The 17,523-nt window shown below is 44.6% G+C and overlaps 1 protein-coding gene across 1 annotated transcript in view; it reads left to right on the plus strand.

The window, feature by feature from the left end:
* Window positions 1–15,430: 15,430 nt before the first annotated feature.
* arhgef18b (rho/rac guanine nucleotide exchange factor (GEF) 18b) overlaps window positions 15,431–17,523 on the plus strand; it is a 229,805-nt gene continuing 227,712 nt past the window's right edge. The window contains exon 1 of the mRNA XM_048613939.1: window positions 15,431–15,584. Coding sequence (XP_048469896.1) covers window positions 15,509–15,584 — 76 coding nt within the window. The 5' untranslated portion in view covers window positions 15,431–15,508. The remainder of the gene's footprint in view (window positions 15,585–17,523) is intronic.

A 17,523-nucleotide genomic window follows, 5' to 3' on the forward strand; every position in this document is an offset into this window, starting at 1 on the left:
AATGCTAAAAGGATTGAGAACAAGAGGACACACATTTTGTGCTTTGCAAAAGGAGCAGCCTTTGGGGCGACGCTGTTACCTCACGGTGCCAGGGACCAGGGTTCGAATCCAGCCTCGGGTGACTGTCTGTGTGGAGTTTGCACATTCTCCCTGTGTCTGCGTGGGTTTCCTCCGGGTGCTCCGGTTTCCTCCCACAGTCCAAAGCTGTGCAGGTTAGGTGGATTGGCCATGCTAAATTGCCCATAGTGTACAGGGATGTGTAAATTAGGTGGATTGGCCATGGGAAATGCAGGAATAGGGCAAGGAGTGGGTCTGGGTGGGATGCTGTTCGGAGGGTTGGTGTGGACTGGATGGGCAGCATGGCCTGCTTCCACACTGTAGGGATTCTATGAAGTGCAAGATGAGAGTTAGGGTCTGGAGGTTGGCACAAAGTTAAAACGCTAGTTTGGAGAACCAGTATAGACATGAGGGGCAGAGTGCTTTTGTGATTCTTTGAGATACTGTTTTTTAGAATTAGGACAGAATAGCAAATGGAAATATCCATATATCTTCCCAACAATTCTATAGACTTCACACATAGAATAATAAATACTCGGGAGTGAGTTAAAGCTGTAATCCATTTGAGGCATTTCAATGGTTTATATCTGGAATAACGTATATTTTATTCGTGAGAATGTAATCAATGACTGTGAATGGAACAAAAGCCAGAGATAATCTTTGGTCCTAGTGTAACTGAATAACTTTGATAAGATCACAGTCATTAGGAATGTTTCTGGAGTGATTTTGAGCTGTTGTTTGAGGTTTCAGTTTGTCGATCCTTGCCCATGAGCCAATGCTCTGTCCATGCTAATACACAACCTCCAACAGCATGGGCTTTTATCTTATGCTTTCACCTTCTGTGTGGTGCCTTGTTGAAATGTTAGCTCTGGTCATCTGCCACTGATGCTGCCAGATCTGTGATTGGAGTTTCTCCAGAATTTTCTGTTTGTGTTTCAGGTTTCCACCATTCACAGTATTTTGTTTCATAGCAAAAGGAGTGAGAGTAGGCCATTCTGACCCTCAATCCTGCTCAATCACTGAGTAAGATCAAGGCTGATCACAATCTTAAACAGACCCATTGACGGAGTACCCACAGCTCGCTGGGGAGTGAGAGGAAGCTGTGCAAAATCATGGTGAAGATTCAATGCTTTTGGGGGAGGAGTTTGGAAATGGCAACAAGTGAACATATGAAGAAGTAGTTCATGGTGCTTCGGTTGCAATGCAAGTAAATATTTAAGACTGTGAAGTGCTCTCCATCTTTTCTTTTTTTCTCTGTCCTGCCTGAGCTTGCTGTTGTAAATAGCCTGGGTTTCTGAATTAGAGAAAGCTGATTGGCTGATGACTGGGGTCTCTCCATGGTTTCAGCATTGGTTTGCAGGAGTCTGGTTGTAGAACCACCAGTTGCTGGAACTGTAAGTGTGTCACTTTCACCTCTGACCTCACTCAGATGCTGGCCAGGCTATTTTTAGCCGATTGCTTGGTGTGAACTTATTTTGTTTGGAGAAGTCATCACCCAGACTTACATCCAGTTCACGAACAGCAGAAAATTGTCATCAAGGGACTGCAGAAGCATTTTGAGCTACAGCGTGTGAGAACTGCCTTCCCTCTTCAGGAGCACTGAGGCTGTGTTGGACAGACTCTGAGCTCTTTGATATCCAGCCTCTGGCTGTGAGCAATTGGGTTGTTAAGCATCGAATTCGATGCATCGTCTAACTGCATGTTTCAGTCTCTGGTTTACTTTGGATTGAGACAGACCACAGTAACCAGTGCCTCTGGGAAGGGCCCAGTTTAATAAGTATTGTCTCAAAGGTTCATTTTGAAACTTTGGATTTACCTTTCAACAGACTGGACACTGCCCCATTCCCAAATTCCAAAGTTCCCATCTGGTGAATCTTCTGCTTCCGAAATATACCAGAGACTGCTCCATTGCCCAAGGAAATTCCTGTTGTACAAGCTAATGGTTCAGAAGGGTTTAATGTTTGTGTCACATTGGTCCCACCCATTCACTGATGTCATACACAGTCTGGGGGTGGAGACTAGGGGTTGGACTGGAGCTATCAGAGGGAGCAACTAGGGTTCTATCAGCAACTTAAGGTTCCAGTCACTACATCTGACCAAATGTGTTTGCTGCTATCATACAATAAACCACCATGTTATCTATGAACAGAGCCTCATCTGTGATGGTGCATCCTCTACCACTAACCACTAGATAGGCTCAAGATAAGGCAAAGGCAAAGGATAATTGGAGGCAGCGAACTACGTCAACAACCCTCACTTAGTATCTCATCCTGGTACAGGCATCAACGACCCCACAAAGTGCCAGGAGTTGGAAACTGCAATTTCTTTAGCAGAATAATGACTGTTCAGGAACCTCTCACCTCTGTGGCCTTCTGAACATTGATGTGAGTTTTATTTTGAGTAATTAGATGGTGTGGTAACAGGTTTCAGTCGCAGTCTCCCCTAGTGATGTAACACCTGTTTAAAGGTCACCTATTGCAAGGAACCTGAGCTCAGTTTTTTGACAGAATGGAGCCTCCAACCCTGAACTGCTGTTTCCACCAGCCCCCACTGTCTCTGTCTCACTCGCTGTCTCTCTGTCCATACAGGGTGTGCTGAATGAGTGGGTACTCCAATGTTTCAGGAATAACTTGCCCTTTCCACAGTTTGGGTCCCTCATTGAGGTATCTTGACCTCTCTAACATGAACTCCAAGCTGGTCTCCTCTTGTGATGTCTTTGCCAACTCTGAGGTGACCTCACAAGCCATTTGCTTGTTACAGAGAAGGACTGAGTGTAGGAGAATGGCAGTAATTTACTAATGCAGGCCAAGAGCTGGAGGGACGCAATCTTAAAGATTCATGTTAATATGGAAATGACATACATCATTGCTGATGTAAAATCACATGACTAACAAAACGCCGGAGGTTTCAAGGGGATTTGAGGAAAAACGTTTTCACTCAGAGGGAGGTGCGAGTCTAGAATGCACTGCCTGGGAGGGGAGTTTAGGCAGGAAACCTCACAACCTTTAAATAGTACTTGGGGTGAGCACTTGTAACGTCATAACATTCAGGTCTATGAGCCAAGTGCAGGACAGTGGGACTATTGGAGGTCGTATTGTATATTTGGCAGCAGACTCGATGGGCTGAAAGACCTCTTCCATACCGAATAATTGTAACAAATAGGAGATGGTTTTGTGTAGAAGTCTTGTGTAGCGTCCCTCAAATCCAATTTGAAGCAACTTATTTTTACCTTCTCCAAAACCCTGCCAGGTCCTTGACTGTTTTCTAAAGACTATGTTGGTTCAGGTTCAAACGTGAAGTTAACAGTCACTACTAAGATGTAAACAGCTAACCACACTGACAGTGCCGCTGAATTATAGACTGACTCATTTCACTAATACAGTTACCGTGTTGGGAAATGGGGTGAAACTGCAATAGTTTGGGAGCAGCTTTGCTTACTTTGTTTGAAAACTGAAATGCAACTCTGAGATAAAATAGCAACCTCTCCTGAGTAGCCTTCTATGAAGTACAACATCTCAGGTTGATAGCATTAACATTTAATCTGATTTTTCCTTGTTTAAAAAAAAAGAAAGAATTGCATTGACATGGTGCCCTTCACAATTTAGGATGTTTCAAAACACTACACAGTCAATTAATTAATTTTTGAAGTGTAGTTGCTGTTGCAATGTAGGAGATACAGCAGATTCTCCGTGCCAACTGAGTGATTGTGAATAGATCATTTCAGTTTTGGTATCACTGCTATTGCCCCTCTCCCTATGCAGCGCTCCCTCAGTGCTGACCCTCCGACAGTGCGGCGCTCCCTCGGCGCTGACCCTCCCACAGCGCCGGCACTCCCTCGGCGCTGACCCTCCAACAGTGCGGTTTTCACAGGGAGGTTTCAGTTTGATTACCTGCTCAAGTGTCTGGATTGTGTCCAATTACAAGCCTCTCCACAGATGGATGACCTGATCCTGAATACCAGGCAGGTTGGTGAGGGGTTTTCATAGCCTTTTGTGAATATTTAAGCTCTCATTAATCTCAGTGTCAAATGGGATCTGTGACTTCCCGCTTCAGCAAATCAAAGCTAATCATTGGTCAATAACCAGAGTGGAGATAAGAATCATTTCAAAGTGATTTTTTGATCATTTTTGGGTGTATTTTTTTTTTTGGAATAATAATAACTAGCCCTGTATGTGACGGCTAACAGCGAGACCAGCTTTGTGACCCAGTCTGAGGTAGTTCTGCTCCAGCCCAGGATCATTGCAAACCTAACCCTGGCCCGTACCCAGTTAGCTTATGTCGGTGAGTAGTTGGAGTGGGAAGTGTGCAATTGTCTGACCAAGTCATGGTTGTTATGTGTACCTTATTGCAAACTGACCCTTTGATGGTCTTTATAGATAAAGCCATTGAATACAAAAGCAAAGATTTTTTTTGCTGCACTGATGTAAGACAGTTTGAGCCCTTTGTGTCTATAGTTTCAAACTCTGAGCACCAGAAGAATTTGAAGGCTTTGTGGACACTTTAGAAGAGGTTTACTTAGACCAGCTACAAGGAAGAGGTAGTACACAGTGGCAGGAAGAAAAACAGTGACACAAAGCATGAACTGGATTGGAATACACTCTCTCCCTCATATTGTGGTGGATACAGATTCAAATTCAGGTTCAAACAGAAGTTGGATAGATACTTGGAGAAAGAAAAGTGACCAAACAGGTGGTGGATGATAATGGGACTGACTGGGTTTTTCTTGGAATGAACTGGTACAGACGCGATGGGCTGAATGTCCTCATTCTGTTGCTGCACTATTCTGTTCAATATGACTCAAATCTCATTGCAAAGGTGCTTGATAGAAGGAGTTGAAACAAAATGGGGATGGGATAAGGCATCTTTAAATAGGAGAAAAACCAGTGGTCCAAGGTTCTTTCTAAGGCCCTGATTTCTTCACTATCTCCCCACACACATGGTCAGGTGCCTGACTCCTAGTGTGGCTTTGTCCCTATCTGACACCTGGCCTGCTTAGTCAGACGAAGTACACTTACTGATGCTCCACTCATGCAATTGACGGTAGCTTGTGGTTTAAGTCACATTCTAGAACCTGACACTCCACATGAAGCATTGACAATCCTCTTTTGGGACAGACCCGCTGTCTGTTGAAGTTTCCTGCTTTTCATTTCAGATTTCAAACTGCTTTGTCTTTTTAACTCTTGTTATTTTGTGAGGTGAGGCTCCCTCACCTCACGGCGCAGGACTGAGTGAATCAAAGGTACTGTCTTTTTCAAAAATGGTAGGATTTTGAGAAGGGTAAAGCAGCAGTGGACCTTGAAGTGTATGTCCCCAAATAGCAGGACAGGTAGATAATCTGGTTTGGAAGGTAGATGCAATGCTTTCCTTTATTGGGTAAGCCCTGCAATATAAGTGTAGGAAGCCATTAGCAGGCTGTAATGCCACTGGATGAGTAATGCAGTGGCCAGGGCTAATATTTTGGGGATATGGGTTCAAATCCTACCATGGCAACTGGTGGAAATCAAATTCAATTAATAACATTTGGAATTGAAAGCTGGTCTCAGTGATAGTGACCATAAAACTATCATGGATTGTTGTAAAATGCCATCTTGGAAATCTGTCCTTACCTGGTCTGGCCTACATGTGACTCCAGGCCCACAGCAATGTGGCTGACCCTTAATTACCCTACAAAGCCATTCAGTTCAAGGGTAGTTAAGCCCACATCCCATGAAAGAATAGAGAAATAGAAGGTGTTATGCTAGAACTGTATCAAACACGAGTTTGATTGCATTGTTGACAGTTCTGGCCAGGAAAAGGGATGATCACATTCGAGAAGGTACAGAAGAGATTGCTGAGAATGATGTTTATTAGCTCTAAGAATGGATTAGGGTGGGTTTGTTTCTTTAGGAATAGAGCAGCCTGAGGTGAGATCTTAATTAAACTGTATAAAATTATGTTACCTCAGAATCGATCGGAAGACCCTCTTTTCGAGCAACAGAGAAGTCACTAAGTAGGGGGCTTAGATTTGCAGTGGATCGAAGCATTACAGGGAGCTGAGAAGAATGTTTGGCACACAAGGATTGTTGTGCAAATGGCACTCTTAGTCTGAAAGGATATCAGAAGCAGAAATTGCATTTAAAACACATTCAGATATACATTTGATGTGTCATAACCTACAATTTATTGAGAGAGTTGAAAATTAGACTGAAAGGCTCTTTTACAGCTAGTATAGGCATGATGAACCAAATAGCCTCCTCCTATGAGAGCTGTAACCTGCAATTGACGAGGGATAGATTCCAATCAAATCGCACTTGGGTCTCTGTGCTGTGTCACACTGAGGTCTACATCTTAAGCAACCGTTTTGTACAGGTTCACACGGAGCTCAAGGCCTCAGAACAACTTCAAGAAACAAGCAGAGTTCTCTCTTGGGAGGTGTGTTGGGTCTGTCCCTCTGTAATCAGCACCAGTACAGGCCCTGGTTATTATTGGCCTCATTACCGTGATTCTGCTTTTCAAAGCCAAACAAGTTATGCTTCAACCCTCGACCTGGGGTAAGTATTCTCCCGAGTACAAAGCTGAGGGAACGAGGGACGGGCTAGCACTTCGCAATCTTTGCTGCTTGGGTATCTACCAGTGACCCAGCCCTTTGTCCAATTCCTCTCAAACCGACCCCTTCCAATACTCCAACCCTTCACCTAACCCAGCTTCCATCATCTCCCCCCACCACCACACCCACACCCACATTCCCCCCCACACCAACCCCGCCCACCCCCTGACCCCGCCTTTCTAGCCTTCCAAACTTTGGTTAATTGAGATATTTTTCCAAATTCAGTGTCCCTGGGCTAGGGAGTGAGAATTAACCAGAATTCTGGCTCCTGACCCCTACCCACCATATCTGTTCTAAATTCTAAGATATTAGATACAGGTACTGAATGAGGCTATTCGGCCCATCCAGCCAGCCCTCCGTGCAATAAGGTCACAGCTGAATCTCAACATTTCTGTACTATCCTCGTATCCTTAAATTTTTATTCTTTAAGTTCTGTCACACCTCCTGCATCTCAGGGAAAGGTTTGAAACCAGTTTGGCCTTTCTTAGGATCCACAGCACTTTGGTAAGAGGGATTGGAATTTCCCTGTTTCCTGGTGTGAGAGCGCAAGGCATTCAGTTGTGGTACATTAATTTGCTGTCATCCTTGATTTCACATGTTTAGGCGTTAATATTTTCACTCTCTGATCACCCCTTGACAATAGTTCGTTAGCTCCAGACTCAGTGATCCCAATGCCTCCCTCCTCCTGCTCTCTGTAAACTTAAACTCATCTGAAACTCCACCATCTGCACCCTGTTCCCATCACACACAGGTCCTGGTCACCCATCACCCCCGGGTTCACCCATGACCAAATGGGCTGGTCAGTCCATGCTGGCTCAATTTAAAAATCGTCACCTTTATGTCCCAATCCCCAACCTCTCTGTAATTTCCTGCAGCCCTCCAACCCTCAGAGAAATCTGTGTTCCTTCAATTATCGCCTCTTGCGACTCCCAACTCCCTTGGTCCTGAATTGGCTCCTTGTCCTTCTCTAACCCTCTCTCTCCCCCTTTAAGAAGCTCCCTAACACCTACCTTGTTGATTTGAATTTTTGTTCACCTGTCCTGATATCTCCTGATTTAAGTCAGCATCACGTTTTGTCTGTGGAGCAACTTGGGGACATTTTGCTACATTAAGGGGGCTACATAAATGCAGATAGTTGTTGGTGCAGTGCCATTCTGTGGACGCCGGATGTCACTGCTGCTCTTCCAAAGCAGACTTGCGACATTTGAGTGAAATGGAAGTCTCACTGACCGGCATAATCTGCTCCTGTCGTTAAGCAGTGTGTCTCTGTCTGTCTGCCTCCCAGATTTACTGCTTTACTGTTGTAATGAGATTTTTAATCAGCAATGGAATCTGGGCAGGAGAGTAGGGTCAGCCATGATCTCATTAATCGGCCCACTTGATGGGCTGAATGGCCTACTTCTGCTCTTAGGGTCTAATGTCACACCATCAAAAGAGACCATCCATTGAATGGATCTTTGTGGGAGTCTTGGTAGAGAATAGGTGCGGAGTTTACTTTGCAATGGCCTAGTGGTATTATCGCTGGACTGTTAATCCAGAGGCCCAGCTAATGTTCTGGGGACCTGGGTTCGAATCCCACCATGGCAGATGGTGGAATTTAAATTCAATAAACATCTGGAATTAAGAATCTAATGATGACCGTGAATCCATTGCTGATTGTCGGAAAAACACCTCTGGTTCACTAATGCCCTTTAGGGAATGGAACTGCCATCCTTACCTGGTCTGGCCTACATGTGACTCCAGACCCACAGCAATGTGGTTGACTCTTAACTGCCCTCTGGGCAATAAATACTGGCCTCGTCAGCAACGCCCTCATCCCGTGACTGAATTAAAAATAAATGAATAAAGAATAAAACTAAAGTCACTTACTGTCCAAGCTGCTGTATACGAAGTAGTTTAAGGAGTTTCTGAGAGATGAGCTTGGGCTAAATCCATGCTCCCTCATTTGAGGTCATGTGGATTGGCCGTGGGAAACGCGAGGTTGTGAGTATTGGGTAGGGCTCTGTGTGAGATGCCCTTCAGAGGGTCAGTGCGGTCTCAATGGGCTGAATGGCCTCTTTCTGCGCATAAGGATTCAATGACTCTATGATAGCTCTGTTACTTCTCACTTTGAAAATCCCTCGCCCATTTGAACCTTTTTACCAGTTCTGTCACACCCACTGCTTCTTGGGGGAAAGTTTTTAAAACCAGTTTGCTCTTTCTTAGGACGAGGAAGTGGAACTTCCCCCTGTTTCCCAGCCACCATTCCCCTGTCTCCCCAGGCTGGGGGATCTTGAACGCAGGGTCATGCTCTCAGAATGAGCAGTTGGTTGTTTAGGATCCAGATAAAGAGAACTTTCTTCACACAAAGAGCAGTGAATCTTTTTAATGCTCACCCCTGGAGAACTGTAATACTTAGCTCCTGATTCTGCTTAAGGCAGACATTGGTGGATTTTTGGATACTTAGGAAATTTAAAGGATATGAGGATAGTACAGGAATGTGGAGGCTCAGATAGATGCTCAGCTCAGGGTGGCACAGTGTCTCAGTGGTTAGCACTGCTGCCTCTTGGCAACGGAGACCTGGGTTCAATTTCAACTTCAGGTGACTGTGTGGAGTTTGCACGTTCTCTCCATATCTGCACGGGTTTCCTCCAGGTGCTTTGGTTTCCCCCCGCAGTCCAAAGATGTGCAGGTTAGTTGGATTGGCCATGTGAAATTAGCCATAGTGTCCAGGGATGTGCAGGCTAGATGGATTAGCCATGGGAAATGTAGGGTAATCGGGGTCTGGTAAGGGGCTGGGTTTGGATGGGGTGCTCTTCAAAGGGTCAGTGCAGTCTCGATGGACTGAATGGCCTCTTTCCACACTGTAGGGATTCATAACGGAGCAGGCTTAATGGGCCAAATAGCCTCCTTTGGCACCTGTATCTAATGTCAATTTGTATATACCCCTCAGCACTAGGCCCGTATCCTCTGGAGTTTAGAAGAGTCAGAGTTGGTTTGATTAAAACAGGTAAGATCCTGAGTGGACTTGCATAGGTGAATGTGGAAAGGATGTTTCCTCTTGTGGGAGAATCTAGAATTAGTGGGGGGTCAGAGTTGAAAAATACGGGCTCTCCCATTTAAGACCGAGATGAGGAAACATTTCTTTTTCTCACAAGAGAGTTGTGAGGCTTTGGAATTCCCCTCCTCAAAAGGCAGTGGGTGCAGATTATTTAAATATTTTTAAGGTGGAAGTTGATAGATTCTTGATGGCCAATGAGGAAGAACTTCTTCAAACAGAGGTTGGTACTCATTGCCACAGAAGACTGTGGAGGCCAAGTTACTGAGTGTATAGAGAGAGATAGGTCCTTGGTCATTAAGGCAATTAGGGCATACGGGGAGAAGGCAGGAGAATGGGATTGAGATCTGTATCAGCCATGATCGTATAGCAAAATGACCTAATTCTGCTCCTATGCTTTGTGGTCTAAAGGGATGAAATATTATCAGGGGTATATAGGAATGTAGAGTTGAGGTTAAAATCAGATCAGCAATGATTGTAATGAATGGTAGAACAGGTTTGAAGGGCCCAGTAGCCTAATGTTATTCCTTGTACACCTGTTTGTAACACAGACTGGGTAAATGTCTCAATGGCTGCTTGAGGTGCCTGGCAAAGGGTAAACAATCATTGCCCTTTAGATTCTATCAGAAAATGCCGCAGCGTCCTAATGCCGTAAACCGCCCTCCCAGCAGTAGCATAACTGAGAACAACTTTGGGAGCTCAATGTTACGGTCCTTTGATCAAACAATTCATGCCAGGCCTTCAAGGTTCGTTCAGTGATTCCCAGAATTTAAGACTGTGTTTTGGCAAAGCCATAAGAAATATTGTTGGAAGATTGTAAAACCCATATCTTTTATATTTCTGTATTTTTAATTGCAGGTTGTAATGTGAAAAGGGCAGTTTTAAAAAACAAGGTTTGAGGAAGGGATGATTGCACTTTTTAAAAACAGTTATCAATGCTCACTGTGTGTATTGTCTCCACTGCTGTTTGTTCAGGCGTTTGGTCAAGGTTATTGCAGACAATCTGACACTATGAAGGGATTTGGCTAGCAGCAAGTAGCTGATTGGTATGTGGACTAGTGACTTGTTGACAATGTCAAAGGGCGTCTGCCTCCTGGGTAGCTGAACAGCTTGTGGAGGTGATTGATATGGTCAGAAGCATTTGGTCCTCCTGCAGTGAAGGTGGTGTCTTTGTGAAAAAAAACACCTGAAGCCTGAAGAAAGCCAGTTTATTTTCTGTCACCAGTTGTAAGCTGTTACTTTTAACCTATAAGTCAGGACCTTTACATGCAGGAGCAATCGGCTCACAACAAGCATGTGAAAGTACCTGGCAAGGAGAAATCATGGGGCAGCAAGTCTTGGCAAACCGAGAGAATCATTGAGAGCGAGCCCTGATAACGGGGACCAACTGTCTTCCTATCTTCCCCACCACCCAGAACACCATTTTTTAAAAATAAAAAGCCAAAAGAACTGTGAATGCTGAAAACCAGAAACAAAAAACAAATTGTTGGAAAATCTCAGCATGTCTGGCAGCATCTGCGGAGAGAAATCAGAGTTAATGTTTCGGGTCGAGTGACCCTCTTCAGAACAGCTACTTTTTGTGTCTTTGCATAACTCTGTAGAGAGAGTTTTATAAGGGAGTTAAAGTTTTAACTAGTAGAGTTATATGTCAGTATTTCATAATTATTTACCTGTAGCTGAAATCAACTAAAATGTGAATAAAAAGTAATTCTTGAAAAGTACAGAAACCTGTCCTGTGCCTTCTGTGATTTGGGTCCAAGAGATAAATGAACTGGGGAATTTTACTTCTCAGATAAATTCTGGAAATACCAGAGTTTGAATTCCAGCATGCTATCCCAGTGAGGCATACCAAAATACGTTTCATTTTCTTTGAATACATTTGTTTATTAATTTATAGAAGTATTGGATGTGGTGTTAAAGGTTCATTGCTGGAAAGAGACATTTTTCGCTGAAGCTTTTCATGCGGGATTGTCTGAAACTTGGCATTTTTACATTTGTCCTGAGGAGAGCAAGACAAAAACCTTCAACAATGTGCCTTCGTTTTCTTAAAATATTCAGGTTTTGTGTCTCCAAGCAAGTGACTCAAGGTTTGATGACCTGCAAGGGACGAATTATTCTAATTGGGCAACTAGGATTTACTCACTTTCTAATTGGCTGCAAGAAGGCAGGATGGACATATCAGTTGACCAATGAGTGGGAGATGCAGCTGAGGAATCATGTAACATAACCTCCAGGATGGCCAGAATTGGCAACCAAATTAAAGCAAAATACTCTGATTGCTGGGAATCTGAAACAAGCAGAAAGTGCTGGAGAAACTCAGCAGGTCTGGCAGCATCTGTGGAGAGAAAAGCACAGTTAACATTTTGAGTCTGGTATGACTCTTCTCAGAATGTGGTCTGTGCAGGACAACAATTTCTGAAAGCAGGCATGCTATCATTCTTTGGTAGTGGTATCTCTGGTTTCAGTGAAAAGAACATTTTTTTAATCAGCCAACGTTAGCAGTGTTGAGACAAGACAATGTTTTAAGTCATCAGAGGCACTAATTTGCAAAAAAATTTACAGACTGTTGCTGTGTTTTCTCAAATCTTACAAATAGTCTAAAATTTAATGCAAAGAACTGTTGCAATCTGGTTACTTGGTTCTTGACTAGAATAAACTTTGGCGCAACAGACATGACCACTTCTGTCACGTTTAGCCAGGTGAAAGTCTGTCAACATCTGCCCTCACAGACTGTAACGCTCCAGCAGCCAGTGGCGTTGCTCATAAACTTAGCTAAAAGCAAAATACTGCAGATGCTGGAGGTCTGAAATTCAACTCCAGCAGGTCTGGCAGCATCAATGGAGAGAGAAACTGAGTTGGGGTTTTGAGTCCCATATGATGCATTGTATCTCTTCAGAATTGAAGAGAGGTGGAAATGTGATTGGTTGCTGTATGATGCTGAGAAAGATGGACGGGTCAGATAGAACAAAGAGAGCAAGGGAGATTAAGGCAGTGGGAGAGCAGGTATGAGTATGTGAAAATGCTTAGAATATCCCTCGCAACATCAGAAACTGGATGTGGATGTTGTGGTATTGAAGAACCCAACAGATGTTTATTACAGCCAGCTCTTATATGCAAACATTAGGTTCATAGGCGCATCAGTGTCTGGGCTAACATTGTGTTACACAGGTCAACATGCTCCTAGTAGAATGCCATGCTTCAAGTGATTGGAGATAAGAGGGAGTCTGAGATCTTTATATCCTCTGGTTACATGCGATGATACAGTGATGATGTCATAAGAATGTCTCTAAAAGGCATAGTGACATTGGCATTGTGTCTCTTAAAGGTATACTGATTATCACACACAACACCACAGAATCGGATCCTGTCTCCTCATGTCCCCCTCATTTCCCCTAACCCCCTATTCGCCTCATGAAACCTGCTGTGCTATAATTCATGAGCTAGTTAATGGAAAGACTTTCATTTTTATAGCACCTTATGAAGACCAAAAACATTTTACAGCCAATGATATGTTGTCACTGATGTAAATGTAGGAAGTTCAGTAGACAGCATTGAGTGACACGGTGACTCAGTGGTTACCACTGCTGCCTCACAGTGCCAGGGACCCGGGTTCAATTCCACCCTCGGGTGACTGTCTGTGTGGAGTTTGCACATTCTCCCTGTGTCTGCATGGGTTTCTGTTGAGCGCTCCGGTTTCCTCCCACAGTCCAACAATGTGCAGGTCAGATGGATTGGCCTTGGGAAATGCAGGATTACAGGGATAGGGTAGGGGGGGCTCAGTCTGGGTGGGTTGGTGCAGACCTGTTGGTCCTAATGGCCTGTTGTATCCACACTGAAGGGATTTTTTATATATATATAAAAAAAATCACACAAGCAGCAAAGTGAGAGTGGATATTGTCTGGGAAATCAGGAAGAACTTTCCTATTTTTCTTCAAAATAGTGCCTTGGACATTTAGGACCTCAGTTTCATGTCTTACCCCAACATGATGTTTCTGACAGTGCAGTACTGGGTGTGTCAGCTCCGATTATGTGTTCAAAACTCTTGGGGCATGAGCTCAGTGTTCAGACTCAAATGACCCATTGAGTACCTGGATGTTAAGACTTGTCAAGTCTTTCCCCTACTGGCTGACTGAGTAAAGATACCTCGAGCCTTTCTGTCCCAGAGTTGAGAGTTCTTCCCAAGCAGGTAGCTGATGTAACAACTCCTGAGATAGGACCAAGTCCAGCAGAGAATGTTCCAACCCAGAAAGCCCAGCACTTTCAGTATGCCCAGCAACAACAGGGCACTCAACAGCAGATCCTTACAGCTTCATAGTGTATCTAACCCTGTGCTGTCCCTGCCCTGAAAGTGTTTGATGGGACAGTGTAGAGGAAGATTTACTCTGTATCTAACCCCGTGCTGTTCCGGTCCTCAGAGTCTTGGGCTTGATGTTTAAAATGGGAAAATGTTGCATCTCCAACAATCTCGCACCTCTCTTTCTGCTTTCGTATCATTCTCCCTCACTGTCTCTTTTTACTCCCCACACTCTCTCCCCCTCACCTCTCTCCCCCTCACTCTCTCTCTAACCTTCTCTATTATTTACAGCTCTTCCCTCTTTTCCTGTATAGTCTTCCACTATTTTCCTTTTCTCTCTGCTTGCCTTTGAGCTTCCCCACTTTCTGCGCTTCCTCACTCAACGCTGTCTAACTCTCTGATTACCTTTCTCTCTCTGTTTATCACCTTTCTATTGTTCCTGCTTTGTCTTCCCTTCACTGCTTCCCCACGGGATTTCGCAAGCTTCAAAATCTCCCCTCCCCCTACCGCATCCCAAAACCAGTCCAGCTCGTCCCCGCCTCCCGAACCTGTTCTTCCTCCCACCTATCCCCTCCTCCCACCTCAAGCCGCACCCACATCTCCTACCGACTAACCTCATCCCGCCCCCTTGACCTGTCCGTCCTCCCTGGACTGACCTATCCCCTCCCTACCTCCCCACCTACACTCACCTTTACTGGCTCCATCCCCGCCTCTTCGACCTGTTTGTTTCTTCTCCACCTATTCTCTCCTCTATCCATCTTCTATCCGCCTCCCCCTCTCTCCCTATTTATTTCAGAACCCCCTTCCCCTCCCCCATTTCTGATGAAGGGTCTAGGGCCGAAACGTCAGCCTTTCTGCTCCTATGATGCTGCTTGGCCTGCTGTGTTCATCCAGCCCTGCACCTGGTTGTCTCGGATCTCCTCCTAATCTCTGTTCCTGGGTATCCTTCATTTCCCCATTTAGCTCCTTATTTCTCACTCCCTCTCCTTCCACTTTTCATCTCTCTCCATCTCTCTGTTTGCTCTCTCCATTCGTCTGCTCTGTCACCTTCTCTTTCTCTCAAACCCCTCTTTTTATTCTCTTTACCCCTGTTTGCTCCCATCTCTCTTCCTCTGTGTTCCCTCTCTGTTTCTCTTTATTGCCGTCTGTTCCCCTTCACCCATGTTTCCCCTATCTCCCCCCAACCCCATTCCCCTTTTCCCCCGTCTCTGTTTGCTCTCTCTCCTGTTGCTGCAGCCCCTGGCAGCTCCCTCTCTGTCTCTCTCTGATTCTCCCTCGCAGCCAGCCCTCAGTCAAACAGCACAGAGTGAAACCACAGCCTGTCTCCCTGCAGCCTCTGATGTTGGCACGCAACTTGAGTCTGACAGCAGACTGCCCCCTCCAGCTTCTCCCCCCAACCCTCCCCTCAGCACTCAGGCTGTCGACACTGTTTGGATAGCGGGTTTGTTCTTAGTTCACTCTGCCTCCCTGTGCTTGAGCTTTCACAGTTGCACTATTCCTGGGGCTTGTTGGAAAATAACTTTCAATTTGCTAAATGTCTGACTCTCCGCTAAATAACTCCTGGCCCTCCTTCTCAAAGTTCTGGATGAAGCGATGGTCATTTAAAAAAGGTACTGCTTTAATTTATAAACTCTCTTAAAACTGTTTCAATTTTTTGTCGTTATTTCTCATACGTTCTGTGTAAAAAGGGGTCTGGCTCCAACTGCTTTGTCTCTTGTTGATCTCGGCTCATGATGTGTTTCTGAGTGAGAGATTCTGACAGTAAGTCCTGAATGGTACTTCTGCTCTGATTTCAGAGTTTGTGATGTTTAACTTCACCACACCAGAGGGAAAAACTGTTTAAAAAATCTATCAGCTATACTTGGAAATGAGCATACTGATCATACTGGTCCTCTGTTCTGAGGTGTCCAAGATATGTCTGACAGTATGTCTCATTTGCCAATTTCACTGGTTTTTGCTTCAAGTTTAAGTATTTGTTCTACGTGCTGGGACCTCAGAGTCTCTTTTTGTGTGGGACAGGCTGACAGTTTGTTGGAGATCTATACAGGTTTCCGATAGGTTTGTGTCAGGAAGTGAGATTGAAGACACCTCACAGAAGCCGGGGCAGGGGCTGGCAGGTTTTGTTTACCAGTTTAGGGGGACTTCTTGCTGTTACCTTATGTGAAAGGCATCCTGTCACACAATATTGTGATCATTGATTTGTGTGTATGTGGCTGAGGGTGTGGTGGTGTGCCTTTATGTTTGTGTGTGTATTTGTATGTTTGTCCGTGTCTCCTTGTGAACGTGGCCACACGAGTGCGTATATTTTGTGCCTGATTTTTACTGTTTTGTATGGAGAGGTTCATAGGTAGCATTTCTGAGTGTGTTTGTGTAAAAGTGTGTGTGTGTGTGTGTGTGTATAGAGTTTCTGAGTTTATGTAAAAATCTGTTTGTGTAAAAGTCTGTGTGTAGAGATTCTGTGTATGTACAGTTTCAGAGTGTGTGTGAGCCCGTGGATGTGCAGAGTTTCAGAGTGTGTGTATCAGATATATAACCACAACAGGATGCAAGTTCATTTCTGGAAAGATAAGTCCTAACTCCAGCTCCTATCTGGGACAACATCCAACCGTTCTTACCACAGTCAGGTTTTTACAATCTAACCATTAACCGGCCTCCTTGGTCTTCTGAGTTTTCTGTAATCTCCTCTGATTCAGTGAAAGGGGGAAGTGTTATTAGGACTCTCTCTTGTGCCATTTACCATTCGAGTCCTTGACTTTGGCTTGGGCTGTTATTTGTGTATCACAAAGAGGTCAGGTCATCAGCCTGACCCCTGGCTGTGGGTCCAGTGGGTACCATCTGTGCACCTGTGCACAGTTTATGGGCCCAGGCTGCGATGTGGGGCACTGACAGAATGTTGCATGTTGGAGGTGTCCCCTCTCGGTTGAGATGCGAAACCAGTGAGTCAATCAACTCCCCAGGGTGGACTTGAGAGAGCTCATAGTCACTGTTTCAATAAAGTGCATCAAATTCTCCCTCACCTTTTCCATTGAGCTGTGTTTCTAGTATGCTAACAGCTGACCACACTTTAGAAAGAAAAGTATTTAATGGGACATGGAAAGATTTTAATCGGGAATCCTGAGTGCTTAGGAAGTGAATGTCTTTCTTTTTTGTGTCCTTGTAAATATTTATCCTGCCAGCAATATCATTTCTGTCATTGCTGTTTGCTAGAACACACAGTGTGCTAATTAGCTGTATTGGTTCCTGCAGTATAAGTGACTGTGCTTCGAAAGTCTTTTATTGCTTGTAAAAAAAATGTTCTGGGATGCTCTGAGCCTGTGAAATGCATCTCTGTGACTTCCAGGTGCTCCCACAGCTCATGCTTCTCAGCAGGGAATTTTCCTGAGTAATTCTCTGTATGAAAACTGTGCTTGTGTCTTTTATTCACTTTAAGAATATGGATGTAACTGGCTAGACCAGCATTTATTGCCCATCCCTAATTGCCCAGAGGGCAGTTAGGAGTCAAGCACATTGCTGGGGGTCTGGAGTCACATGTAGGCCAGACCAGGTAAG

Source organism: Rhincodon typus, chromosome 29 (genome assembly GCF_021869965.1).
Source record: "Rhincodon typus isolate 14 chromosome 29, sRhiTyp1.1, whole genome shotgun sequence".
NCBI classification, from domain to species: domain Eukaryota; kingdom Metazoa; phylum Chordata; class Chondrichthyes; order Orectolobiformes; family Rhincodontidae; genus Rhincodon; species Rhincodon typus.